Raw genomic sequence first — 27,843 nt, 5'->3', positions numbered from 1 at the left:
GGGGAGAGACGGAGGGGAGGGGGGAGCGCGCGCGAGAGAGCGAGAGCGTGAGCAGAGCCTCCGGCTGCCGGAGGAAGGGAGTGACTGAGGGGCTGGCGCGGGAAGGGACAGGATGGCTTAGCCTCTGGCCATAGGACCCCACGCCAGGGAGAAGCTCTAGGTGGACTCCGAGGCTGTGGTAATGGCTGGGGCTGGAGAGTCCCCGCGAGGGCCCTGAGCGCCCCTGCACCCAGAAGTTAGCATCAGTGGGACTTGGAAGCTCCCATCTCAACAAGTAAGTTGCCTTCTTTTCTTTCTGCATTTTTAACCCCCGCCACTGGTTCTGGAAGGCTGGATGGGTACCCTCAAGGTGCCCCTTGCCCTGGCAGTTAGCTTTTGCCAGGCATCTGCCACTTTGGGAGCCCATGGGGACTCAGTGGAGGGCTGAGGGCCGGTTTAAAGTTCAACCAGGAAATCCGAGCTCCCCAGAGCCAGCAGGTGCCCCGGGCATTGGGAGTTCAGTCTTCAGAGGGTTGTAAACATCTCAGTGCAGGTGCTGCAACAGGGTTACCTGGGGAGGGGGAGGGGGAGGGTCCCCAACCCCCCCCCCCCCCCCCCGGGGAATGAGAAGCCAAGGCAGGGGGGGGGCATCATCTACCCCCCCCACCCCCTCCCCGGGGTGAGGGTTCTGCCTTCATACCCGGGTGTAGAGGGCTGGGGGGAGGCGGCCAGCTCCCTCAGCCTTTGACTCTCAGCTGACTCTTGCTTTCTTTTAAGTCTGGCCACATTGGAAACGTGGCCTTGCTCTTTCTGCCCTCCTTGCCGCCTGGTCACTTCCTGGAAGCTGGCAGGGATGGCTCCTGGGACCAGGTCTGGCCCCCAAAGTTCCAGGGCCTACCCTAAACACCAGGTCGGGGAAGGCTAGCCCAGCACCTGTTCTGAGAGCCCTCTGGAACACCAGAAGATCAACAGGCACATGACTGTTTGCTTTGTGTCAGAATGGGCCAAGCGCTTTGCTCTCTTTTCATCCTTTTAACAGAACCAATATTCACATCTGCCTTCTCCGGCTGAGAAGCTGCAGCTACGTGGGGCTGTGTAACTCGCGGGAGGTACCCAGCTCACAAGTGAGATTCTCACCTGGGCCTGACTCCAAAATGTACCTTTTTCTCACCGCTAAGCTAACCACATCATAGGGCTTTCTGGTTCACAAAGCACTTTTCCCAGTGGGAGAGAAGCAGTGAAAAAAAAAGCTAATATTTATGGAACCAAGTACTGAGCCAGACACATTCACATGAGTTCATCTGGATGCCTGTCCCGCGGGGTGGAGGTCATTCGCCGGCTTTACAGATGAGACCACAGCTTTAGAGTTCTGAGCGGGAATAATGGCAGAGCTATTATCCCCTAAACCCTTGTCCTCCGACTTCAAAGCCAGACTCTTTCCACTATTAAACAGTAACCCCGAAAGGTAAGCTGGCCTTCCCAATCCGTACCTTTTCCTCAAAGCCGGGTGTAAATCCTATCAGCTGGCTGATGAGGCTCAGGGGCGCCCTAGAATCTGGTGGAAGAACCAAGCAGGGTGTGGATGGTGTGGAAGTTAGGGGGAGGAGGCCTTCGTTTGGGCTCTGGCACAAAAAGCTTTGTCACCTTGCCTGGGATTTTAAACTATTGATCTGAACTTAGATGGCCTCACGCACTCAGGGTGCATGCTTCTTGGCCGTAATATTAAGGAATTGTCGTTTAATGAACGCTGACTACATGACACTGGGCATTCTGTGTATGCGATGGGGTTGTCTCTTCTTCCATCAGCTGTTTCTCCTACTCCCCCCTTCTCACCTCTTCCCATCCCCTGTACCATCCTGGACCCAGACAATCTGAAACGGAGTTCACAGAGTAGAGACTTACAGCCCGAGGCTAGAAAAAGACAACCTTCTTTTACCTTGGAAGGAGTATGTTGGGCCATTTGTTACGTGTTTATTACTTGTCAGGCTCTGCATATTAATTATGAGATTGATAATATGTTGTTACAGCAGCCTAAATTATCAGAACAGCACCAGGGTCACCACCGAAGGGAGAAACATCACATAGAGAGCGTGTCTGCACATTCCACAGTCCTCCCTATCTCCCTGAGCTGTGTTCTAGATACACTATCTAGCTCTCTGGCTGAAAGGGGACCACTCACACAGACTTCTGTCCTCTCCAAAAGCCACTACAGTCTGCCAGTACTCCTCACAGGCAACATGTCTTATTGAAGTAGCACGCCTGCATTAGACATGGGATGAATGAACTAACTCCATCCAGCAAGCAGTGGGGACAGGATAAGCGATAAGCATGAGCAAAGAGAAGGGGCTGGTCCGAAAACTCTGCTGCCTTCTCTGGGGATGCAGGCAGATCTTAGCGGGATTCCCCAACAGGGGCACCCCTGAGTCTGCGGGCACATCCTGAGCAGAGCCCAGCTCTCCCACTGTGGAAACATCAGCATGGCTCTGTCACAGACATTCTCTCTGCTCCAGTGTCCCCGGCCAGCTGAGTGGCAGCATCCCTTTGGGGCTTCCTGCAAATGCCTGCCGGGGTTTCCTGTCCAGAAATTCAGGAGACTCCAACACTGCCGTAGTCCCCTGTGACGGAGTTAACCCCACAGCAGGGAAGAGACAACCAGATTGTCCATTCTCCACTTAGCATTTGCTCTGAAAGTGACCTAGTTCCCCATGCCTTCTGTGGGCAAAGCCGCAAATAGGTGTGCTGGGCGCTCACGTACTTGAAAATGGCATCTACTTCAGCTTCTTGTTTTTAAATCAGTTCAACAACCATTTATTTGATCACTTAGCATGTGCCAGGAACAATTAACCTTTGAGAGCCTTGGAACGTGGTCCTTCAGGCAGGGTTATGCCTTCCACGTCAGAGCATGAGAGCAAAAGCTTGCATTTTCTGGGCAATACTGATTGAGTATTTCGGCTGGGGGTGGGAGTACCCTGGGGAGAAAAGAGGAGTCCATTCGGTGGTTTGAAGGAGCCATGTTTAGATTCAAATTTTCACTGTGTTTGAGCTACAGGCAGGCCATTGAGAGCTGGCAGCGTTTCTAAGAGAGGGGCCATCATCAGATGTCTCCTGAGACAGCTGTCAGCCATGGAGGAATTTTTCTCTTTTTCCTAAAGAAAAGATAAGAAGCATGGGAGATCAAACACAAAGGAGTGTAGTGAGGCATTTGAAACAAACAAACAAACAAACAAACAAAAACCACCTGAATGTATTTCTCTAAGAGACTTGTGGGTGGCTTTCTCTGGGATTATTTGGAAACGGAGGGGACAGCTCCCCCTTCCTGAGACCCTGGCTGCTGAGGAACGGGGCCATGTCCCTGCCAGTGCAGCAAGCTTATCTAGTTCCTCCTACCTTGACATTCTGATAAGTGAGCTATTCTAGTCAACAGAGCCCCGGATGGCAGCAAGCCTTGCCAACAACCGTGTTAACTTAAATGTCAGAGCCAAACCTTTAACACATGACCCTGGAGATCCTGGCTGGTGCGCAAATGTTAAGCTCCGTTATCATTCCAGGCCAGAGCACGCTGAGGGGCAGAGGTCAGGGATAACCCGACCAGTCGGTCAGGTGGCAACAGCGCTTCCGGGTCACCGAGGGTCAACCCACGTATGGCGGCCAGAGAGGCTGGTGGCCGGGGGTGGAGAAATAAATGGAGAAGGAGGGAAGGAGAGCCCACGAAGGGCTTTCAAACTCTCATTCTCTCCAAACTCTCATCCTCAAACTTGGTTGTTTGAGGCTGGGTGTGCTGTCCACCTCTTTGTCCTGTCCCACATCTCAGGCTTCTTACTGTAATATGAGGCAGGCCCTAATGCCATCTTCCTACATTATTTCTTACTGCTCATAACGAGCAGTGAGGAAGTAGGGCAGAGAAGTACCATCAGGGGGTTGAACCCGTGTCCTGTGTGTTTTGCCCTCTGAGTCTGTCCCTCCCAAGATCGTGCTGTTGAGCACTGGATGCCCAGAGTCTGGCCAGGAGGAGAGTGATAAGAGCAACAGAGACTAGGTCCTGCCTCCTTTCCAGGAAGCTGGCCATCCAGCAGCGATAACAGACGCCACAGGTGCCCAGGTGTATAAGAGCCCCTTACGAACCAAAGTTATGCCAGTCAGCTAACCTGGACTATCACAGAGCAACCCCACTGGACAGTAAGGTATGTAGGCCTTACAGTGACAGTCAGGATGCCTGAGTCACTTTGGAAAGTGTCCTTTATTGGACGAACTTAAATGTCACTCACGTATTCCTTTAAAAATGCATATGGAGGGGCCCCTGAGTATCTCAGTCGGTTAAGCGTCCCACTCTTGGTTTCGGCTCAGGTCATGATCTCGCGGTTTCGTGAGTTTGAGCCCCGTGTAGGGCTCTGTGCTGACAGTGCGGAGCCTGCTTGGGATTTTCTCTCTCTCTCTCTCTCTCTCTCTCTCTCTCTCTCTCTTTCTCTCTCTCTCTGCCCTTCCCCTGCTCACGCTGTCTCTGTTTCTCTCAAACTAAATAAATAAACTTGAAAATATAATAAAGATATAAAAATAAAAATGTGTATGGAGCTCCTACCACAGGCCAGACCCTGTGTAGAAACCTTCGCTACAAGGTTGGGTCATTGACACACCCTGCCTGCCCGACCTTGGAGTTCTCTCTGTTGACTACCCGAGGAAAGCAGACGTCCACAAATACCTCGCGGCATCAGAGCTAAGAGCCATCACAGTGAGGCAAAAGGGCCTAGGGAAGGCCAGGCAGAAGCAGGAAAGCTTTCCAAGGGGGCTCAAAAATTCAGTGAGGTGGAAGAGAGGAGGGAGCCTGAGGAAGGAGCCCAGTTCCAGAGGCCCTGAGACTGACCTAGAGGGGGGCAGGGTGGGGAGGGGCGGGGCTTGCACTTGCACTGGTCCTTCTTCTCATCCATTCAGATTCCCCCTGAATCTTTACCTTAAATGTTCACTCAACAAAACATTTCCCTCACAGCCAAGATCTCTCATGCTGCCCCTTTTTATAGCCACGCCTACTTCCCTCCGGTCCCACCTCTTCCTCACCCCCTAGCAGCCATTAACTTGCCCTCATTTCTAGTTTTTATCAGCTCAAGAATGTTATATAAATTTAGTCATACAGTATATAGCCTTTTGGTTTTTCTTTTTTAAAATATTTTTTAATGTTTATTTTTGAGAGAGAAAGAGACAGAGAGCACTAGAGCATGAGAGGGGGAGGGGCAGAGAGAGAGGAGGACAGAGGATCTGAAGCAGGCTCTGCCCTGACAGCAGGGAGCCTGATTCTGGACTTGAACCCATGAACTGCGAGATCATGACCTGAGCCGAAGTCAGATGCTTGACCAACTGAGCCACCCAGGCGACCTTACCTTTTGGCTTTTCAATCAGTATAATTCTCTGGAGATTGATCCAGGGATATGTGTGTGTGTGTGTGTGTGTGTGTGTGTGCATGAGTATATGGGCTGTGTCATATCTCAGTGTGGATGTGGAAGTCCTTCAAACATTCACCCCTCGAAGGATATCTGGGTAGTTTCCAGTTTGAGGCTATTATGAATAAAGCTGCTATAAATATTTGTATACAGGTTTTTGCATGAACATAAGTTTACATTTCTTTGGGATAAGTGCCCAGAAGTGCAATTGACGGTTCACATGGTAATTATATGTTTAGTTTTTCAAGAAACTGTCAAATTGTTTTCCATAGTGGCTGTACCATTTTACATTCCTATCCACAGTGTAGGAGTGATCCGTTTTCTCCACATCCTTGCCACTATGTGGTGGCGTCACTATTTTTTATTTTAGCCATCCTCATAGGTGTGCGATGATATCTCACTGTGGTTTTGCATTTGCCTAATGGCTAATGATATTGGCCATCTCTTCATGTGTTTGTTTGCTCCCCATATGTTCTCTTTAGGAAAATGTCCTTTCGTGTCTTAGACCCATTTTCTAATTAGATTGTTTGCTTTACTGTTGGATCTCGAGAGTCCTGTATGCATGCCAGGTACTAACCCTTGCCATATACATGGTTTGCAAACATTTTCTCCTACTCTGGAGCATGTCTTTTCATCTTAACAAGGTCTTTTTCAGCAAAACGTAAACTTTTTAATTCCGACAAGGTCCAATTTATAGGTGTTTCCTTTTATGGATGAGGTTTTCGGTGTCGAGTCGAAGAATTCTCTGCCTGCTGTAGATCTTGAAGGTTTCCGCAGGTTTTCTTTTGTTTCCTAAAAGTTGTACAGCTGTCTCGTTTATACTTTGTGCGTGATTCATTTTGAGTTACTTTCTGTATAAGGTCTGAGACTCAGTCACGTTCATCTTTCTGTCTGTGGCTATTGTTCTGATACCATTTGTTGTAAAGACAGTCTTTTCTCCATTGAATCCGGTTTGCGCTTTTGTCAAAAACCAGTGGGGTATATTTGTGAAGGTCTATTTCTGGGTTCCAGGTTCTGTTCTATTGATCTATGTGTCTGTCTCTCCTCCGGTTCCACTTAGACTTGATCACTTAGCTAGACAATAAGTTTTAAAATGCACTAGACTGATTTCTTCCACTTTATTCTTTTTCAAACTGTTTTACAAGAATAGTCTAGTTCCTTTACCTTTCCATAGAAATTTTAGCATAATCTTTCTACCTATGAAAAATCTGGTGGGATTTTGATAGGAATTGCATTAAGCCTGCACATCACTCTGGGGAGAATTGACATCTTTACTGTTATTGAGTCTTCCAGTCTATGAACACAGTATATTTCTTCCTCATTTAGATATTCCTTAATGTCTTTCATTGACACTTTTTTTTTAAGTTTATTTGAGAGAGACAGAGAGAAGAGAGAGCGAGGGAGGGGCAGAGAGAGGGAGAGACAGAATCCCAAGCAGGCTCTGTGCTGTCAGCACAGAGCCCGACACAGGGCTCAAACTCAAGGAACTGTGAGATTGTGACTTGAGCTGAAACCAAGAGGAAGGCACTTAACCGACTGAGCCACCCAGGTGCCCCTCACTGATATTTTGTAATCAACAAAATGTCTGATCTCCCATAAACCAACTGTGTGACCTTGTGCATATCACTTCTCAAACCTTCACTTTGCCTTCTGTAAAATGGGTATAGTAACACCTACCTTGACATGGCATGGAAAAACAAGACAGCAAAGGAGAAGCATCGGACAATAAGCACTTGATGACTTATTCCCCTTGATTGATCGTCTCTGTTCTTTCTTTTCTTCTTCTTGCCCCTATTCACTTTCACTGTGTTTTGTCTTTTCATCCTTTGTTTCTTAACCTACTTTCACTCTCAAGTCTTTTATTCTTAGGCTTTTATCTTTGTCATATTCTCGCTGACTTCTCCTGTCTATTCTCCCTTAGTATTTGTCATTCCTCGCATTTGGGGCATTCCCTGTGTTTTGTCCTTGGACTCTGAGAATGAGCCTAGAGCCAGTTAGCCTGGGTTTCAGTCCACGCAAACACTAGCTTTGGGGCAGTTGGCTTACCCTGCCTTGTGCCTCAGTTTCTTCATCTGTAAAATGGGGGAAACACTATCTATCTTATACCTGTTCTGAAATGATTACATGAGTTAACACATGTAAAGCATTTAGAGTCCAATGTGGGGTATGGTGAGCCCCCAGTAGGTTTCAGCTATAATTATTGGGATTTTACCTGTCATACTGTTTCTCTGGTCTTTTCTCCCCGTTCACTTACCTGTCATCATCATCCCTTCTTTTTCCCTCATACATCAGTACGTTCATATTCACATGACTCTGCTTTCTCGTGGTTGTCTTCTCTGCACCTCTCCTGCCTCCTAGTCTCTAATCATCATTGATAAATTGGCACCAGCCCAGGAAATCTGTCCCTTGGGCTGTAGACAGGAAACAAGTGGTTTTTCATTTTGATTTAATTATTAATCTCCTTTATTATTTAATGCAGAATGCATACAGTGCAGGGTTACGATGAGGAGAATGTATTATAACCGTGCTGCTCGCTTTCAAAGGGACAGCAGGCTTAAAAAGGAAAAGTACTGGGTAGACAGATACAAATGTGGGGGAAATGGAAAATGAATTAATTTGATTTTCATGCCCTTTTATTCATGATTTTTCATACATCATCTGCAGGGGGCTGGGTGGGTGAATCTGCACTGTGGCCGGTAAGCCACGGCTAAGTATTAGGAAAAATAGACGGAAGGGCCCCTCGAGTGGCCCACAGCAGCCCGCCGAGAAAGGCAATGAGATATTCCATCTTAAGCAAATGAGGGCCAAACGAGTTGGGAACCTCAGTCACAGGCTTCCAGGCCTGCTCCATAGAGGCACTGCTCGATAATTAGGGACATATGAAATGTTCAATTGCTTGAAAAGTACTCACACCGTGATTAAGACTTTCAAATCTATATTCCATACCTTGAAATAGGCCTAATTTTGCCCTTTTAAAAATTTCTGGGTGTATTTGGACTCAAATCTACTCAAGGAAACCTTCTCAATACCATCAAAATGATCTTTTTGTCTCTGTATTTTCTCCAAAGAATTGAACTCCACCAGCAAGTGCCAGATCTGCCTGCTCCCGTTTCGGACAAGAACTGTGTCTTCCAAAAAAACAAAACAAAACAAAACAAAACCTTGAGTGAAACACCCTTTAATCCTCCTCTCCTTGCTTTTTATCTTTATGGTGAAGTGTCAGTATTTTTGTTTCTTTAATGACAAGTAACAGGGGATTAGTCCACAGCACTTCTCATAGAGTACATGTTTCTCTCCAGATACCATAAAATAACGCACAAGTTTTTATTACTTCCTTAGAATGTCGGTGCTGAAGTCTCCAAAGATGCAGTTTGAAAGACAGCTAATTATCTTCCCTTGTCTGGGCTGCCCACGGCTCCGAAGGCCCCAGACTCAACCTTCTGGTGCCCCTTGTGGCATTGACTGGCCCCCTTCACCAGAAGTGCAGCCAGAAGTCAAAGCCACCTGTTAAGCCTTTGTTACATTTTTCAGTGTTTATATGACATAAAACTTCACACTCAGTGTTGCTGTGTCTACAGTGTCATCATCTTGGGAGGGAGTTAACCAGCAGTTGTGTGCCCTGTGTAAGCCACAACTATGCAACTAGCAAGTGAGATTAATATTATAGGATTCTCATGAGCCAATCCAAGAGACCCCCAACAGAGATGCCAGTTACTATTATTATTCTATCCTGATGACATATACCAATAATACTGGTACTATTTCATAACTTCGTGCCTGCTCTTAGCCTGTAACAATTCAGGTTAGGGAACAAAGTATATTATACTATTATCTGGTAGTGTAGAATTTCCCTGAAACAATGGCAGCTATTTCATTACCATTATGATTCCCTTGGGTATTTCCATTTCTTACATTGGAAAGAGACCCCAGGTAGGGACCTATGCAGTAATGTGTAATTCAGAGCCAGATATGCAGCCAGGAAAGTCAGAATTATTATTCAGAACCAAGATCGCACTCTGTTTAGTGCTCTGGACTTGGATGGGCTTCACGTGGGAGAGCAGGAGAGCACCAGCTCTGCAATTTGGCCACGGTCAGTTCAAAACCGGGTTCTGCTGTTTAGGAGCCACGTGACCGTTGGCAACTTCTTTACCTTCTCTGACTCTCAGTCTCCTTGTTTGTCTAACAGACACAGTCCTTCGCTCTAAAATGTTGTTGGGATGGTTAAGTGAGCTGATTTACACAAGGCACCTATTCGGAGTAGCATACGCATGCACATTTCACTTCGACGGCTGTTCTGCGAAGAAAAACAAGATGTCAGCGTCACCAGCTACAGGAAATAAATCGAGCACATGTTTTAAACGATAGCAGAATGAGTGGAAAGGGCAGAGGGAAGGTGGGGTGCAGACGGAATAGATGCTCTGAGTGGAAACGAGGCACAGCTGAGTTATTCTAGGAGCAGCCTCAGACCTTGACTTGGCTCTAGATAATAATCACACTCGTGCCGAGGGGCCAGATTCAAGGGCTCCCCTTCCTTGGAAGGGAGAGAGGCTGCCCCAGGATGGAGGCCTGGGATGCCTGGGCAGGGGGAGATGTGTGAGTCTGTGACCGCTCTCCAGGAAGGGGCAGCCTGAGCCAGGCCGATGCGGTCGGGAGGTGGGCGGCGTGGGGGGGGGGGGCCTGAGGCCTGAGGCCTCCTCACCTGCCTTCCACAGTGGCTCCCTCGCAGTGGCCTTGGCAGCCGAGCTATCAGGAACATGGTGTGCCGGGACATCCGCAGTGATGAAGAGTCCTGACACAGGCGGTTCCTCCCACCACATTGTCCCTGGCTTCGTGTTTCAATGAAAGCCCTTCACTCTGCTCCTTCCACATGCAGCCCCCACCCACCCATAAAGCCATGGGAGACCTCTGCACTCCAGAGAGAGGGGTGCCCAAGTTCACTTTGGCAATGGCAGATCTTGGCACAACCCCCTTTACTGGGCACTCTGCTTGGAGCAGAACCAACAGTAGGCGTTCCCCAAGCCCTTGCGGGCCCACGAGAGCGAGGAGCAGCCTGGGCCTAAGACCAGCACAGGTGGTCGAACCCTACCCGCGTCAGAGCCTCGCAGTCCCATTGTTCTAGGGTTCTGTCATCGCTGGTGATCAGCATCCATTACCTGGGAGCCAGAAACGAGCTCGGGAGCTGACCTGCCCCATGCTCCTGTCCTTACAGCCCCCCTCTGGAGAGGGAGCTCCCTCCACCTCCATTTATAGAAATTATAGAACTTTCTCCCTGCTGAGAACCGCGTCCACCGTGACTGAGATGGCAGGCTGCAATGCTTGTCCAAGATTCTACTCGTGACAGCATACTTGCAAAGGGTGCAATCGGAGAGGGAAAGGCAGCTAGACAGAAGATTCACTGTAGGAAGGCGGAGGGGTCGCGACAGTAGCCTGCACAATGGAGGAGACTGGGGAGGACAAGGCTGTCTGTGAGGAGACAGGGCTTGTTAGGACCATAGGAACCGGACCAGTGGGCAGAGAAGGACAACCCATTTACCCCTCTCCTTGCTGTGATGTGAGTCCCAGATGGGCCTTCTGGCTTCCCGTGTACTGAGGGCTGACAGGCCGTGTTCACAGAAGACCTGTTAGGGAAAATTTTCTGGTGCCACCACAACTCTTAACGCCATGCTCAGCATAACTCAAAGTACAATCCAACGCGCCCATGTGAGGAAAAAGCCTGTCTCTGACTCAGGAGCCCAGGAGTATAAATTGGCAGCTGACAGACTGAATCTGACTCACGGATCTATTTTCTTTGGTTAGCTTGCTGTTTCAAAAATCGTTGAATTTGTTGTCAATGTTGAAAAAAAAATCCCTGTTTAAAAGTCTTCATCTAAAAAAAAAAAGTCTTCATCTCTTGCTTTTCTGGAAAAAGAAAGAGGAAGGTCTTACGGCACCAGCTCCACAGTCTGGCATGGTAACAACCAGTAGCGGCTGAATAACAGTTGTTCCTGTTAGGATTGTGTGTGTGTCCTCACCTCACTCCCCACCGCTCCGTATTGTGCTCCCGAAACCCAGAGCAAGTTTTGGTTGCACTTATGTATTCATATAATTGCTTTTCCCAGGATAAAGAGAATTAAATCTTTTAAAATCCTTGTCTCTATCAAAAACATGAAAGTGAAAGCCTAAAGAGAGCTTCTATTCGAATGCAAAATGGCAGAAAGTATATTATCTGTACATGGCCAGTGAGCGCGGAAAGAATTCAGCCGAGCACCTCTGCTCACTGAGCTCCATGGACCGCAGAGTCTGGCACCAGCCTCATGGGTTCTGGTTACCACAGGCTGCACGCCCCACTCAGCTAAGAAATTCAGGAATGGCAAGGTATTCACCCACTCCTGGCAGAAATAGACACACCTTAGAGGCAGGAGACTTACTCTTAGAGGAATTGGTGACTGCTGGGAAGTTGTGTCTTCCCTGTATGGGGCCATGTTGTGCAAACCCTGACATTTCTGGGAGTGGAAGGGGCACTCGGTGATTATACCTGAACAGGTGTCAGCTGGGACACGTGGACCCCCCCCCACCCCGTCTCTTTGGACCAGTTAGGGACCTGTGGGGGCAAGTGTTGCCGTTGTTAGAAAAAGTCAAGGAGCAGCTGTAAGCCTGAGCAGGGGGCCTCTGAGGGCAAGTAGGAGGGTGGATGGAAGGTACAGTCCCCTCAGGGGGAAAAGGAAGGCGGCTCTGGGCAGCCTGGGGACGTGGGGCTGCCCAGCAGCAGATCCTGAAGTGGTTGCATGGCACAGACCAGGCGCGTGTCCGTCTGGCAGTCTCCTGGGCCAGATATTTCAGGGTCGGGTCCCCCCTGAGGCTCAGAGCCACTGAGAGCCTGGTCGAACCCCGAGGGCCAAGGACGAGTAACCTCAGAGGCAGCGGCAGCCGCTTTTAGAGGGTTTAGAATCAGACACACGCGGTCCAGCCGCTTAATAGCTCAGTTACGTTAAGCAAGTTACTAAATCATCTGTAAATTAAGGCAGGCTTAATAGATTTATTTGAATATTAAATGAGACAGTGTGTAAACATCACCTGGCACAGAGATGGCGCATGACAGGTGCTTAGCCCACCAGCGTCTCATGGCAAGCAGGCTCACTCCACCTCACTCGCCGGGTACCTTCCTCACCAAGTCGTTCCTGGCCCTTCCTCACTCACCCTGGCCAAGCCAAATTAAGAACTGTCTCTTGGTCTGGCCATCACTCTCTGCTACCCTGACTGTTTGCCATGTGTTCCCCAGCAGGCCGTGACTCCTAGAAGGCAGAAAAGACACTAGTGGTCCTGGATCTTGGTTGCTGTTAGAATCCCCTGGGGTCAGGTTCTCTGGGGGCGGGACGTAGGCATCAGCCTGGTGTCCAGCTCCTGGCTGATTACAATGCGCACCTGCAGGGAAGTCTTGCAACTCCAAGAGGACCAGCAGGGGGCGCATGGGTGGCTCAGCTGGGGAAGCGACCACCCAAGAGCAAGGACTCTGGATACCCGCTTAGGTTAGGATTTCAGGGTTCCTGAGATCAAGCCCTGAGTCGGGCTCTGTGCTGACAGCATGGAGCTTTGTTTGGAATTCTCACTCTCTCTCACTCTCTCTGACCCTCGCTCCCGTGCCCTCTCTCTCTCTCTCTCTCTCAAAATAAATAAACATTAAAAAAAAAGAGAGAGAGGGGCGCCTGGGTGGCTCAGTCAGTTAAGCGTCCAACTTCGGCTCAGGTCATGATCTCACGGTTCCTGAGTTCCAGCCCCACGTCGGGCACTGTGCTGACAGCTCAGAACCTGGAGCCTGCATCGGATTCTGTTTCCCCTCTCTCTTTGTCCTTCCCCCGCTCACACTCTGTCTCTCTCCCTCTCAAAAATAAAATAAACATTGGGGTGCCTGGGTGGCTTGGTTGGTTAAGCGTCCGACTTCAGCTCAGGTCATGATCTCACAGCTCGTGAGTTCGAGCCCCGCGTCGGGCTCTGTGCTGACGGCTCAGAGCCTGGATCCTGTTTCAGATTCTGTGTCTCCCTCTCTCTCTGCCTCTCCCCTGTTCATGCTCTGTCTCTCTCTGTCTCAAAAATAAATAAACGTTAAAAAAATTAAAAAAAAATTAAAAAAAAACATTAAAAAAAGTTTTTTTAAAAAAAGAGAGGATCAGCAGCATTAACATGACTGGAAGCTCCTTGACAAAATGCAGACTCTGGGAACCCCAGACCAGCCGAATCAGAATCTGCATTTTAACAAGATCTCTAGGACTAGAAAGCACAAGAAAGATGGTAAAGTGCTCATCTACCTCCTCCTACCCCTAGGGCCCAGCACAGTTAAAGCCTGCAGTGACTGGTCAGTGGAGGTCTCACGGATTGGATGAATGACTGAATCTGCGCATTACAGTTTTCAATGGGCTTGTACGCCTAGTCTCACATGTGCTATCACCCAGATCATTTTTGAACTTAGGTTCAAAAAATAAAACCACAACACACTAAAGAATAGGTTTCCATCTAAGTGAACAAGAACAAATAGCTGCAAAATGATTGCACTTTAAAATAAAATACCTGATGGGTTTTTAAAGATGTATTACTACTGTGCTCTTTTGCCATTAAACCACAGAATGCGCTGAAGTTTTTCTGTTTTTCTTTTTTTTTTATTTTTTAAGGATGGTAATTTTGAAAGCTGGGAGAGCGGGACTGGCCCCCTGGCAGCAGCCAGCCCATCAGTGTGGTTTGGACACAGGCTCTGGGGGTTTGGGGCCGCTGACCCCCTCCTTGGGGAAGCAGGGCTCAGACATGGATTTCTGGGCCAGCCCCACCCATCCAGGGGACAGGGCCGGTCTTGCTCTCCGCTGCCCCCCGAGCTTCTCCAGCTGCTTGTGCGTCGGTCAGGAAGGGCAGCCCGGGGTGGCCCCGAGGGAGCTATAAAGGCAGAGGCCAGAACTGCAGTTTCCAACCTTTTGTCCTCTGGCAGCCTGCTGAGAAAAGAAGGGTCATGGAAAGCCCCCTGCGTCTCCTTCCAAGAGACCAGCAATGGGAGAGTGGCCGGGGTCATGCTGGACACGCCAGGGGACCCCGACCCCATGCTCCAGGCCCCCCCCCTAGGGATTCCCAGATTCCTGCCATGCTCGTGCTTAGGGCTCCCCTGTCCTGGTCACCTTCCCTCCCCCTCTTCATCCCGCTCTTGCCCCAGGAGGGCAGCTCATCGGGACCCAGGAAGAGAGGAGCAGAAGAGTGAGCCACCCATATCTGAGCCCCAGAACAGCCTCTGCCTCTACGTGCAAGGGCCACAGGCGAGAGAGTTCTTAGGAAGTTCTTCAGGCCCAGCCGCTTGGGGACCCCAGAGAGACCAGAGCGAGGTGAGAGCTCCTTTCCAAGCAGCAATGACTCATCCAGCACAACTACTGTGGGTTCTAGAGAGCTTCTCCACAGTTGCTGCGTGACTGGGCAAGTTATTCACACTCCCGCCCAGTGTCCCTCTTTGGAAAATAAAGACCATGCTTCCCTGTGGAGTGAAAGAAGCTGCTGGAAGCATGATGCTGACACCCAGTAGACACTAGGGGCTGTTGGCTCTTTCTTCTCCTGAATTGCTTGAAGCCCTCCTGCCCCACCCCCACAACTCTACCTTGGATGGAAAATAAGTGCTGGCCTCAACCTTCATCCAGTCTTCACAGCAGCCCTCCCTGGTTGGTCCCATCATCATCCCCATTTTGCAGAAAAAGTAACTGAGGCTCAGAGCAGTAACTTCCCCCAAAGTCCCTCAGCTCCAGGTCAGATGAGAAGCTGGGCAATCTGATGCCAGGGTCAGCTTTCCTAACTACTTATTACCTGGTTCCCCCTTCTAGTCTGTGTTAGTGGGTTTTTTTGGTTTTGTTTATTTTTGTTTTGTTTTGTTTTGTTTTGTCTTATTTTTCTCTGCACAACAAACGACTGTAGACTAAATGGCTTAAAACAACAGCCAGTTTTAGGCTTAGGGTTCTTAAGTAAGAAGTCCAAGCATGACGTGACTGTGTTCTTCGCTCTGAGTCTAAGAAGACTGAAATCCAGGTGTCAGCAAGCTACGTACTCCTTTGGAACTCAAGCTCCTCTGGTTGTGGCAGAACTTAGTTCTTGATGGTTATTAGGACCGAGGTCCCTGTTTCTTTGCTGGCTGTCACGAGGGGCTGCTGTCAGCTCCCAGAGGTCACTACTTTCCTTGCCACTTGGCCCCCTCCATGTTCACAGCTAGCCAAGAGCCTCTCCCTCTCATCTAATTCTGCCCATGCCTCTAAGCTTCTGCTTCAGAAAAAGCCCCAGTCCCTTTAAGGGCTTACCTGATTAGGTCTGGCTCACCCCAGGTGGTCTCCTTTTCTTAAAGTCAGCTGTGGCGTGTCACAGGAGAGAGTATCCCTTCCCCAGATCTGGGGGAATTACAGGGAGTTTCTGGGGGGGGGGGTAGGAATAATGGGGGCATCTTAGAATTCTGCCCGCCTGCATGTGCCTTCTCTATACCCAGCACAAACTCCATTGGTAACACCTTTAATGCTCCCTGCTAATCTTTCTCTCTTTTTTTGATGTTTATTTATTTTTGAGAGAAAGAGAGACAGAGCACAAGTGGGGCAGGGGCAAAGAGAGATGTAGACACAGAATCTGAAGCAGGCCCCAGGCTCTGAGCAGTCAGCACAGAGCCCGACGTGGGGCTTGAACCCACGAACCTTGAGATTATGACCTGAGCTGAAGTCGACACTTAACCGACTGAGCCACCCAGGGCCCCTACTCCCTGCTAATCTTGAAGGTCCTCGAGAGCACTGGGACAGCCTATTCATCAACCATTTGGAGCATTTTCATATTTCAGTAATAGCCACAGAGATTCATGTAGAACAGTATACAAATATTTAGCCTGAAATAGGAGTATGTTCTTCATGACCCCCCCTCCAGCCTCATCCCATATCCCAAATCTCCGGGAAGACACTGACTCAGCATATGTAAGAGAGAAAGGAAGAAATCGTGAAGGATATCTGCTCTTCCCCTTTTCACAGTAGGGAACCAGTCTGAAACAAGACTCCCAGCCTAGTGCTCCCTTCCGGAAACCCTGCCGACTTCCAAGTGCAGCTTGTATCAGGGGACTGTGTCCATGGCTCCTGACTTTGTAGAAAAAGCATCCCCATGACACAGGACTTTGTTTACCGTGTGTGTCCAGTGGGGGAGGGGTGGGAATTCTTAATACAGAGGTCCCTTTAAAAGAATGTCAGATTCACTCAGGCATCATCTAAACTCACAGTTTGTGAGTTTGAGTCCCGCGTCGGGCTCTGTGTTGACAGCTCGGAGCCTGGCGCCTGCTTCGGATTCTGTGTCTCCCTCTCTCTCTGCCCTTCCCCCACTCACACTCTGTCTCTGTTTGTCTCTCAAAAATAAATGTTAAAAAAAAATTTTTTTTTAAGTACAACTTCCTTTGATTGTGCCTCCTTTCATTCTTTCTCCGTTTGTGCTTTTATATCAAAGAGTTTTCACCACTTTGCTGGACTTCAGGCTCTGTCTTTCCCAAGAGTTTTAATCATGTCTGGGCACAGCTTCCTACTCACAGACACAGGAAAGGATTACAGATGAGTAGCGGCACCAGGCCTGATGGGGTTTAATGGGATTTGCTCAAGTCAGTGCCTTTCCTGGTCCTGCAGAGAGCAGCTCTCTTACTGGCTTGCCTCCTCCAGTCCAAAGCCTCTCCCCAGCCCAGACCCCTGGGTTCAAAGGGGGCAGTGCTAGACTCTAAAGGGCATGGAGGCTGGGTCTGTATCACCTCATTCACTACTTACTCTCCAGCTCTCAGCACAAAAGCTGGACTGGTTCCTCCACTAACGCTTGCTGAATGGGTGCATGAGTTAATAGAATAGATCTTGAAAATCTGATTCAAAAGGCTCATCTCCATCGTCCCTAAAAATTCTTTTCATGTTATGGGCCCATAGCATTGGAGGCCAAGATTTCTAAAATGGGCATTTCACTTAATCTTACGAAGAAATCTGGGTAGGAGAGGCTCCATACCTGTGAGCATGGTGCCTTGCCCAGCAGATGGCCCACTGGGGCCCTTCAGTCCTTGACTTAGATGCTCTGTGTCTCTTTCTTCATCCTTCAAGTGGGGGTTAATGGGACATTGCATGAAATTTCAATTCAAGGAGAGTTTGTGGATCTATATTTACATTCACACTTCTGTTTGTTTTCATGTAGTCTTTCCCTAGATCCCCATAATGGCCCCCAGAGCTGGAATGGTGGAAAATATTATCTGGGGTCATAGCAGAGTAAACTGAGGCAAAGAAAGTTAACACTGTTTTTCCTTGGGTCACAGAACAAGTTTCTTGGAAGCTGGGCTAGAACCCAGATCTCAACCTGGGCTGAGCAAGAAATGATTCCGGCAGATGATTTTAGTACACTTGGAGAACGGATGCCAATATCAAGTAAACCCTTTCCCTGTCTGCTGAGCACAACGAGTTCTCAGATCTTGACTGAGGGGTCCTAGAAAGTCTTTCTCTGTTTCTACTACAGAGCAAGGCTTTCTCCTACAAGAACATACAAAAGTATGTTTAAAAGTAAAGAAGGAAACAGTGCAGAAAATCAGCAGAAAAGCTATTTCTCTGGAAGAGTTGGGGCAGGAGAATGTGCTTCCCCAGGTGCCCTAGCCAGTGACTCATTCTTGCCAGCACTGCACCTGCCCTTGCCCAGAGTGAGTGGCTTGGGGAGTCCATGGAGAGCCCTCCTGTTAGACCCCTCTCTGGGTTCCAACAGCTGGAGTCCCCAGGAGCACACAAGGCATTGGAATTAGCAGCAATTCTCATTGTTTCTGGGCATCTCTGAGTGAGTCGTCAGTAAACAGTCTCCTACCAAGGGGCAGAGTGACATCACGCTTGGGATTCTGCAAAGCAGCACCAAGCATTTTGCTCCTGGTTTCATTTATCTTTGTAACTGCCATGTGAGGGAGCAGGGAGCAGGTGGCCCTCTGCAGAATGGGAAATGGCCAACGGATGTCTGAGACAAACAGCCTTCCTGATGACCCTTCAATGTGATATTTTAAAGGTTACCTTGAAATTGCTGCAACCACCAAGGCAGCAGAGAAAAAGGTCTGCCAGGATCATCTGACTTTTTTGTGATGGGTAAACTCTTCCTCCATGGTTTATAGAACATGCATCTGGGATTTGCTACCAGGGACCCTGCTTCCTCGGAATGGGAGCACCTGTGAAATCAAGACAAGTTTACTTGTAAAGGTGAAGGGCTGAGTAACAGCATCTCCTGAGGTGAATTCCCCCAGGATCAGAAGCTCATAGAACTTTCCAGAATAGGCAGCTCATTAGTTGAAGCAGGAGCCATAGAACATCAATGTCTAGAAGCCATTGTATGGTGGGTCCTGTGAGACCCCAGGCTGGAGCTAAATAAACCAAGATTCAAATCCTAACACAGCCACTTAACTGAGTTTCATTGTCCTTGCCTGAAAATTGGGGGGATAATAACAGTTCCTGTCTAATAGCTTTGTTGTGAGAAATGAGCTAATGGATGTAAATTTCTTAGCACATGGCCTGGTTCATGAATGCTCAGAAATTTAAGCTGTGATTATTAACTGTAGAGATTCTCATGGTCGTTCCTAGTTTCAGCAGAGTCTTAAAGTAGTTGTTTTTTTTTTTAAGTTTATTTTTTTTATTTTGAGAGAGAGAGAGAGGCAGAGAGAGAGAGAGACAGAGACAGAGAGAGACGGACAGAGACAGAGACAGAGAGAGAGAGAAAGAGGGAGCTGGGGAGGAGCAGGGAGAGGGGGAAAGAGAATCCCAAGAAAGCTTCATGTTGTCAGCAACAGAGCCTGATGTGGGGCCCAAACTCACAAACCATGAGATCATGACCTGAGCCAAAACCAAGAGTCAGACGCTTAACTGTGCCACCCAGATGCCCCTTAAGGTATTTTAAATGCGAGGGGGCAGAATATCTGAAAAATAGTGGACTATTACAGGTATCTAGATGTTACTTTAAAGTATGGCATATCCTCCAAAAACATTTCACAGCCCTTTCTGAAAGTTATTTTTTGAGATATTTGAGTAAAATATTGAGATATTTTACTGAGATAATTGGCATGTAACATTGTATTCGTTTCAGGTGTATAACATAATGATTTGATAGATGCATACATTGCAAAACGATCACCACAGTTACTTAACATCCATCACCACGTGTAGTTACAATTGTTTTTCTTGTGACAAAGACTTTGAAGACTCGTCCCCTTAGCATCTTTCTGTTAACTGTAACCGCCATGCTGTACATTACATCCCCAGGACTTATTTTGCAACCAGAAGTTTGTACCTTTTGACCACCTTACCCATTTCGCTGGCCCCATAAGCCCTCTGCCTGGTAAGCACCAATCTGTTCTCTGTATCTGTGAGTTTGGTTTTCATGCATTCTTTTTTGATTCCACATAAAAGTTTGCAGCCCTTTTGAAAACCTTAGGGGCATTAATGTCCTGTCCATTTCAGTTTTTTAGAGGCCACAGAATTACTGTGTCAAGATTTTTAATGGTGGGTCTACACTGTAATTTGTCATATTACTAAGTGCTCAGGCAGCACTCCCCACTCAGATGGGAGGAGTGACCACATGGTGAATCCGACACCCACTGCCTTTTCCTTTTTGTCTGCTGCTGAGATCTGAGACAAAAAGAAAGGAGACAGGGAGATAAAAAGAAAAAAACACAGACGTTGGGCCCAGTGATCAAGAATCCAGATTATCAGCTCCCCTACATACATGTTTGGTGGCCCAGGTAGCACTTAATCACTTACTGCTTTGGGACTCTATTTTCTTATTTGTTTATTCATTTATCCAATAAGTACTTTTTGAGGATACAGTATGTTCTGGGCTAGCCTCTGGGTATTTGGAATGTATGAGGGAACAAAACAGACACAACTGTGCCCGTGCGGAGCTTACGTTCTAATGGGGGGGGGGGGAACTATTAGAAATAAATAGACGCTTAAGCAAACAGTGAGACCCCACACTCCAACTCCAACCAGTTGTTGTGATAACAAGTGACGGTCCATGTGTAATGCATGGACTGTAGCAGGCACTTAATAAATTGTTGTGATTTTATTTTTTAAATTGCTCCCACATATATTTAAATCCCTTCAATACGATGTGCGGTTTGCACCTACATACTTACTCATCCAACAAACAACTATTCCTTCCTCCCTCCCTCCCACTTCCCTCGCTTACTCCCTTCCTTCCTTCCTTCCTTCCTTCCATCCTTCCTTCAGCAAGCAACTATTGAGCTGCTACTATATGCTAGAACCTGTCGTGGGCACCAGGGATACAAGCAAGTAATATAAGAAAACATGGTCCCTGCCCTTGAGAACGCCACAGTAGGGTCTACTGTATACCAGATGAGGGGCCTTTGAGAACCCAGAAGCAAGGGTGACCTTGAAGGCCTGTGTTTCTGTGAATCAGAACAGTCCACTTCACTGATAATGTCTTTTTTAACTCCACGCATCCCAGCTATGGCTGGCGATTCTAGGAATGCTATGAACCAGGATATGGAGATTGGAGTCACTCCCAGGGACCCTAAGAAGATTCCCAAACAGGCCCGGGATTACATCCCCATTGCCACAGACCGCACCCGTCTGCTGGCAGAAGGCAAGAAGCCCCGCCAGCGCTACATGGAAAAGAGTGGCAAGTGCAACGTCCACCATGGCAACGTCCAAGAAACCTATCGGTACCTGAGCGACCTCTTCACCACCCTGGTGGACCTCAAATGGCGCTTCAACCTGCTTGTCTTCACGATGGTCTACACCATCACTTGGCTGTTCTTCGGTTTCATTTGGTGGCTGATTGCCTACATCCGAGGTGATCTGGACCACGTTGGTGACCAAGATTGGATTCCTTGTGTTGAAAACCTCAGTGGCTTTGTGTCTGCCTTCCTGTTCTCCATTGAGACTGAAACCACCATCGGGTATGGCTTTCGGGTGATCACAGAGAAGTGTCCAGAGGGGATCATACTCCTCTTGGTCCAGGCCATCCTTGGCTCCATCGTCAATGCATTCATGGTGGGGTGCATGTTTGTCAAGATCAGTCAGCCAAAGAAGAGAGCAGAGACCCTCATGTTTTCCAACAACGCGGTCATCTCCATGCGGGACGAGAAGCTCTGCCTCATGTTCCGGGTGGGTGACCTTCGCAACTCCCACATTGTGGAGGCCTCCATCCGCGCCAAACTCATCAAGTCCCGGCAGACCAAAGAAGGGGAGTTCATCCCCCTGAACCAGACGGACATTAACGTGGGCTTCGACACTGGGGATGACCGTCTCTTCCTGGTGTCTCCGCTCATCATCTCCCACGAGATAAATGAGAAGAGCCCTTTCTGGGAGATGTCTCGGGCCCAGCTGGATCAGGAGGAGTTTGAAGTCGTGGTCATTCTAGAAGGGATGGTGGAGGCAACAGGTAAGACACTTTATCTTCCTCGGCCACGGAACCTTCCAACGTGCCCGGGAGCTTAGGTCACCAGGATTAGAAGGTGGAGGTTGGTGCCTAAGAATCCTGGGATGGCACACTCAGCCAGCCCAGTCTCTAACGGTGTGACCTGAGGGGTGTATTCAAGAGGGAGTATTCAAGAGGGAGTAACAACGGCTAATGTTCACTGAACCCTCCGATTGCCCCACGCAGTTCTAAACTTTCAACATATCATATTGCCTTTAATGCCCTCCCACCTCCTGTGAGATGATGGTCCTTAAGTTACAGATAAAGAAACAGAGGCACAGACAGGCAGGCCATTGGTCTACTTTTTGTCCAAGAGCCAGTCAAAGAGCCAGGATGCCCGTGAAGGCAGGGGGCCTCAAAGCTGGCCCTCGCTTTCAGCAGGCCACGCTGCCCCACCCCATCCTGGAGCACATGTCTACCCAAACAGAGTTCTGTGACCAGAGAACTTGGAGAAATACAGTCAAACAGGGTGCCCTGGCTTCTTTACAGCAGGACTTGACGGTGTCTCCCCGTGCTGCGGGTCACTCTGCGAGAAGAGGCTCTGGTGTGGCATTTCCCAAACACAAGGATTCCCAAAGTCACAGGATCCTGTTTTGGGAGAGAAGCCCATGCCCCAGGGCCATGGGAGCAGCTCTTCTGGCTGGCCCCCCTCTGGAGAAGCCTGTCCGTAAGCTTCCCTGTGGAAGGCCGGCTGAGTGAACACGGGGCGAGCCGAAAACAGCGTATCTACACCCCACGCAAATGCCCTCTTCTTGGCCAGTCTGGCACCTCCCTGCTCAGCTGTGAACCCTCACAGGCAGCTGGTAGCCTTTCCTCAAAGGCCAAGGCCTCTGTGCGAGCCCCCACTCCCACCACCCCTGCCACACCTCCTGGGGTGAGGAGCCCTCCGGCAGAACCCTGCACCTGCTTCTTCTTTCTTTTCCTCTCCTTGCCTTTTCTCTTCTTTTCACCCAGTAGACGGAGCACTCGGAGAAAACGCACTCAGGCTCGGAATGATAAGTAGTTTTCTAATTGTCGCAACAGCACCCCAGGGTCACTCCAGTCCTGTCTAGCAGACATTGATGCTGCGTCGTGCAGCTTTGTGCAGACAGAAGGTGTTCATAGTCAGGTATTCCACTTACAGATCCAGAGTTTTGTCTGCCGCACCACACCGCCTCCCAGAATTTCAGCGGCCTGTCACAAAGATGGCCAAACAAGCCTTCCTCACCTTTGGGAAGCTGGTGGCTGGGTGGGAAACTCAGACGGGGCATTCACAAACCTTCCCATTTGGACGGAGCCTGGGGAAGCTGGCTGGGGGTGCAAACAGGCTCCAGGGACGGGCGTGGGGGGGGGGGCTGCTCGGCCATCTGCTGGGGGCTGGAGCCTGGCCAGACAGCATATGGTGACAGCCGAGGGAGCCCTGGGGCCAAGGACAGTCAGGACGCAGGAAGCCTGCAGCAGAGCAGGGGGAGGGGGGCTTGCAGGCCACACCACCCTTGGTGCTGGGTTGGGGATCCGAACAGGGGCTGAGCTTCTGGAGGAGGAGCTCCACTCTGGGACCACAAAGGAGGGGCCAGGTCAGAGAGGTGGGGACACATTGGACAGTTATGCCCTACACTGCCCTCATGCCTTTGCTCCCACCTGCCATGGAGGGATCAGGTGTCGACCCAGCCGAACTGGCTCTCCACCCCTCGGGTATCCTTCAGAGTCAGTGGCCTGCAGGTGACCTGCCCGACCTGGTTGACCTCCTCCCCTCCCATGAGCACAGGGAGTCCCCGGGAGACCAGGGGAGGACAGCTCCCACCCACACCTGTTCTCTCCGTGACTTTAACGTCTTAGTCGCCACACTCTTGGAGCCAGGCACGGGCCGTGGATTCAGGCGGGTTTTTGACTAGCACAGCTCTGCCACAACCAGCCTGCGTGAGTGTGGGCAAGTTGTTAACTTGTCAGCAAAGTGAGCGCCATCCGTCTCACAGGGTGGCCGGGGGGGATGAAGCGATTACACGGAGTGTCTTATGTACAGCACCGTGTCTGGCACCTAGAAGGGCATCTTTTCCTTCCAGATCAGGGACACAGGTGGGCTCTCTAGCTGCAGGGTGGCCCCTGCCATATCCCAAGGGGAGGGCCCCAGGAGATGCAGCCCAAAGGCCCCTGTGGACGTCCTGTACCGCTGTCTTCTCCAAGGCCCCCTGAGCCTGTGGACATCTGGCCTGGGTCTAGGCTGGTCAGTGCCCAGCTCAGGCCTCTGCCCCTCTTCTGGGCCGTGACACGGGACGACAGAATGGAAAGGCCCGGCCCAGGCAGCACCCCGGGAGCAGAGAGCGGGCTGCAAGCCCACGGTGTGTGGGGTGCACTGGGGGTACCCAGCACTGGAGGACAAATGGGTGGGAAGCAGCCTTTCACTTGGGTTAGGTGTGCATGAGACCCCGTGAGCTGGAGAGGGCTTCTCCTTCAGTTAAGAGCGCAAGCCACCGGAAGATTCAATATCAGAAAGCTGCTTTCCTGTGACCCCAAACACAGAGGCTTCCTCATCCATAAACAAAGCTGCTCTCCTCCCTGGAGAAAAAGCGATACCTAAAAATAACATAAGCATGCAAGGGCTGAGCAGACAGGGAATGGAGGCATTGGAGCATGCCACAGTCGAGGAGCCAAGGTGTGTGTGTGTGTGCGTGAGTGAGAGAGAGAGAGAGAGAGAGGCTTCTGCCCATATGTGTCTACCCCCAAACAATCCCTGTGTCCTACATGCCTGTCAGTCTCTCAACATTCACTCACTCTGTATTTATCTTTGTTCAGACGTTTTTCCTGGCTCTTTTGTAGCTCAGTCTTCTAGACCTTAATGCATGTCACTGGCTCTGTCTGTTCCAGCATTTTCTGCCCCAGTCTCTAGGAACCTACTCCAGAATCTTGCAAGTTGGCTTCTACTTTTCTGCCTCTACCCACCCCGGGGAGCTCCCCCAAGGCGAGGGCTGTGCCTTCTTCAGCTTTACTTCTCCAACGTGCTCAGCACAAGTAGAGGCGCACAAGTGCTGGCGGGACGATGGAGGATGGATGTGGCTAGTCCTCACACCTGTGCCCTCTGTCCCCCCAGGTATGACTTGCCAGGCACGGAGCTCCTACATGGATACAGAGGTGCTCTGGGGCCACCGATTCACACCAGTCCTCACCTTGGAAAAGGGCTTCTACGAGGTGGACTACAACACCTTCCACGACACCTACGAGACCAACACGCCCAGCTGCTGTGCCAAGGAGCTGGCAGAAATGAGGCGGGAAGGCCGGCTCCTCCAGTATCTCCCTAGCCCACCCCTGCCGGGGGGCTGTGCTGAAACGGAGCTCGATACAGAGGCCGAGCAGGAGGGAGAGGACGGGCCCGAGGGCCTGGGTGGGTCCCGGGAGAACACGGGTTCGGTGTGAGGACGGTACTGTCCCCACGACCTCCCCTCGTTGGCCTCTAGGGGCACAGCACCTGCCACAGAGCCGGGGGAGGAGGAGGAATGATGTGACTGCGCTGTTTGGGGGGCCCCGGGGCCATCAAGGCTCCATGGGGAGGAACAGTATGTCCAGTCCCGGCATCTCCCAGCTCAGGCCTTCCTGAGTAGGGGGCCTGTGGCCTGGGCCCCTGTGGCAATGCTGCCTCTTCCCTCCCGGCCTCTGCCAGCCCTGGCGGCAGGATGGGTTTCCCCACGATGATAGTTACAGAGGGCCCTCTGTCTTCACACACACTTCTCTCTGCCGGCTGGCCGGGATCACCCCGCTCTTTGGATCTCACAGACCACCCAGCAGCTCCCCTCCAAGGGCCAGCACCCCTCGCCCCTCATCCCTACCACCCTGAGGCTTGTTGTGGATTCTGGGCGGGGAGATTCTGCCCCCCTGGAAGCTCACACCCCTGGTCCTGGGCTAGGCTCACAGACCTCATGGGTTAAGGTCCATCCACGTCATGCAGGCGATTCCTTCCAACTCCCAGAGCAGTGTCCACCTTCTGAGAGCTACGGAGGACAAGGTCCTTGATGGTCTGTCCTCCTCTGTGTTTCCTCTGCTGTGTTCTGCGTGTCACATGTAGCCTCCCAGATACCTGGTCTCCTGGAAGTAACTCTCAGAAGCTGGCCTGGGCCACCCAGCGCACCCACGAGCTCATGTACAGCTGTCACGGGCCACTTCCTGGCCATTCCCCATCGTACTGTGCCCCAGAGCTCCCACCCAAGACAGAACCCAGTGGCTGGTTCTTTTCTCGCACTTTTGGCCCAAGAATCACAAAGTACCTATCACCTTCACTGTAGTTTTCTTTCACGGTCTCAGCCTGTGGTGAGATCCGGGGAGAGAGTGAGTGGAGTTTCCAGCGCAAGATGAGCCAGTCAGGACTGAAACCAGGAGGGGGGAGGAAAACCAGAGAGGCAAGAAATTAAAATTTTAAAATGAGAATCAGCACCAAGCACTGCCAAGACACTCTTACCTCAGGCTCAGCGCCCTTACCTGAGGGGAGGCAGTTGTGAAGCACAAAGAGGGGGAACCCAGGAGGCCTCACCTTGCAGCCCAGCTGAGAAGCCCCTGGGCCTCCTTCCTGTAGGCTGGGCCCAGAGAGCAGGAATGAGGCCCAGGGGGCAGACCGGAAGGGAAGGAAACGTGGGGCGAGGGCAATCAGTGGGAGAATCAGGGAGCCGGGGAACCTGAAGAGAGAAAAGAGCAGAGAAGGGTCTTCAAAAGGACAACTTCTGGAGGTTTTCTTTTCCAGTTTAGTGGCACAGGAAGAGGGCGGGCAGACGGGGCAGATGGTCAGGTCCATGAAGCACAGCTGACACGTGTCGAGGCAGACAGGCTCCTGAGAGGCTGCCCTGGACCTGGAGAGAGATTTCAAATGCTCCCTGGCTGCAGAATTATGATTTTCACAGCCCTCAGCTGCCCTTTGAGAATGGAAGCACATTTCTGCCCGCTCTGAGGCACCTTCCCTGGAAGAGAGAGGAGCGCCATGGTGAGGCAGAAAGTTAAGGCGGAACAAAGGGAACAACTTCTGGGCTCTCAGGCCCACATCCCCTCAGGCTGGGCTGGTGTGAGAAGAGGAGGCAGGCAGCCTGGATGGGGAACTGCCTCTTGTGGGGCCGCCATACTCAGAGGAAGGGGATTCTTGTACTTGGGTATGTGGACTCCATCTTGAGAGCAGGCATAGGGACAGGGCCGGCAAGGGGTGGGGGGGGGGGGGGCCCCCCGCCGGGGGGGGGGGCCCGAACCCGGGGGGCGGGGGTTTTTGGGGGGGGGGGGGGGGGGGGGGGGGGGGGGGGGGGGTCTTCCTGCCAGGGGCATGGCGCCGAATCCAGGTTCCAGGCATTTTTCTGTGGTGAGGCAGGTCTTGGAGGGAATGGGGGAATACACTAGAATCCTGCCCCCACGGAAAGGGGAAGCACCCCAGCGGGGAACTGCATGCTATCAGGAATCTAAGGCATGCAGTCCGTTACTAAGATGGGATGTCTTGACTCTCGGGTGGGCTCCAGGCCTCACCCCAGGCCTGTCAGGTCCAGGGCTTGCACAGCGGGGCTATTTCCTCAACCCCCCTCGCCAGACCTAAACCTGGCCTTAGTCAATACCCATCAGTGCCTGCGTGTTAGAGCCCTCGGTGAGGCAGCTAAGAAGGGGGCACTGCAGGTGAAGCTAACGCTGCAGCTGGACTGGAGGGGCCCGCTTCACACCTGCCTCCATCTCCAATTCTAAAACCTCCCGCACCGGGCCGAGTGAGCCACTCTCCAGCTGGCTAACTCTGCCGTGGCCTCCATGAACCCGGGCCGTATCATGTCTCAGCCAACTACAGAAACCGTCGAGGCTGCAGAAGCCAATGAGATCAATGCGGTCCTCTTCCAAAGCTCCCCGATTAGTCAGATACCAATCCCAGTGTGCATATTCGCTGCCTTCTCTCATGAAGATTCAATTGCAGGAAGACTGACTGCCCTTCATATCTCAAGGAAATCCTTCTTCGTGACCACTCGGTACACCTAAGAAACATTCTTCAAATCATTTTCTGGAAGTTCTCGTGTAA

At 50.6% G+C, this 27,843-nt stretch overlaps 1 protein-coding gene across 1 annotated transcript; it reads left to right on the top strand.

Moving 5' to 3' along the window:
* Nucleotides 1-26,995, top strand: KCNJ5 (potassium inwardly rectifying channel subfamily J member 5). The gene is made up of 3 exons (XM_049654481.1): nucleotides 1-274; nucleotides 20,871-21,809; nucleotides 24,913-26,995. Exons 2-3 carry the CDS (start codon nucleotides 20,873-20,875, stop codon nucleotides 25,233-25,235), a joined length of 1,260 nt encoding a protein of 419 aa, XP_049510438.1. The 5' UTR covers nucleotides 1-274; nucleotides 20,871-20,872; the 3' UTR covers nucleotides 25,236-26,995.
* Nucleotides 26,996-27,843: the final 848 nt, after the last annotated feature.

This window comes from Panthera uncia, chromosome D1 (genome assembly GCF_023721935.1).
Source record: "Panthera uncia isolate 11264 chromosome D1, Puncia_PCG_1.0, whole genome shotgun sequence".
In the NCBI taxonomy this organism is placed as follows: Eukaryota; Metazoa; Chordata; class Mammalia; order Carnivora; family Felidae; genus Panthera; species Panthera uncia.
The sequence above is the reverse complement of the archived record's forward strand: the minus strand, read 5'-3'. Positions and strand labels throughout refer to the sequence as shown.

Coding starts and splice junctions, on each gene's coding strand:
- KCNJ5 (XM_049654481.1), top strand. CDS start 20,873: ATGGCTGGCGATTCTAGGAATGCTATGAACCAGGATATGGAGATTGGA. Junction 21,810..24,912: donor AGGGATGGTGGAGGCAACAG/GTAAGACACTTT, acceptor CTGTCCCCCCAG/GTATGACTTGCCAGGCACGG.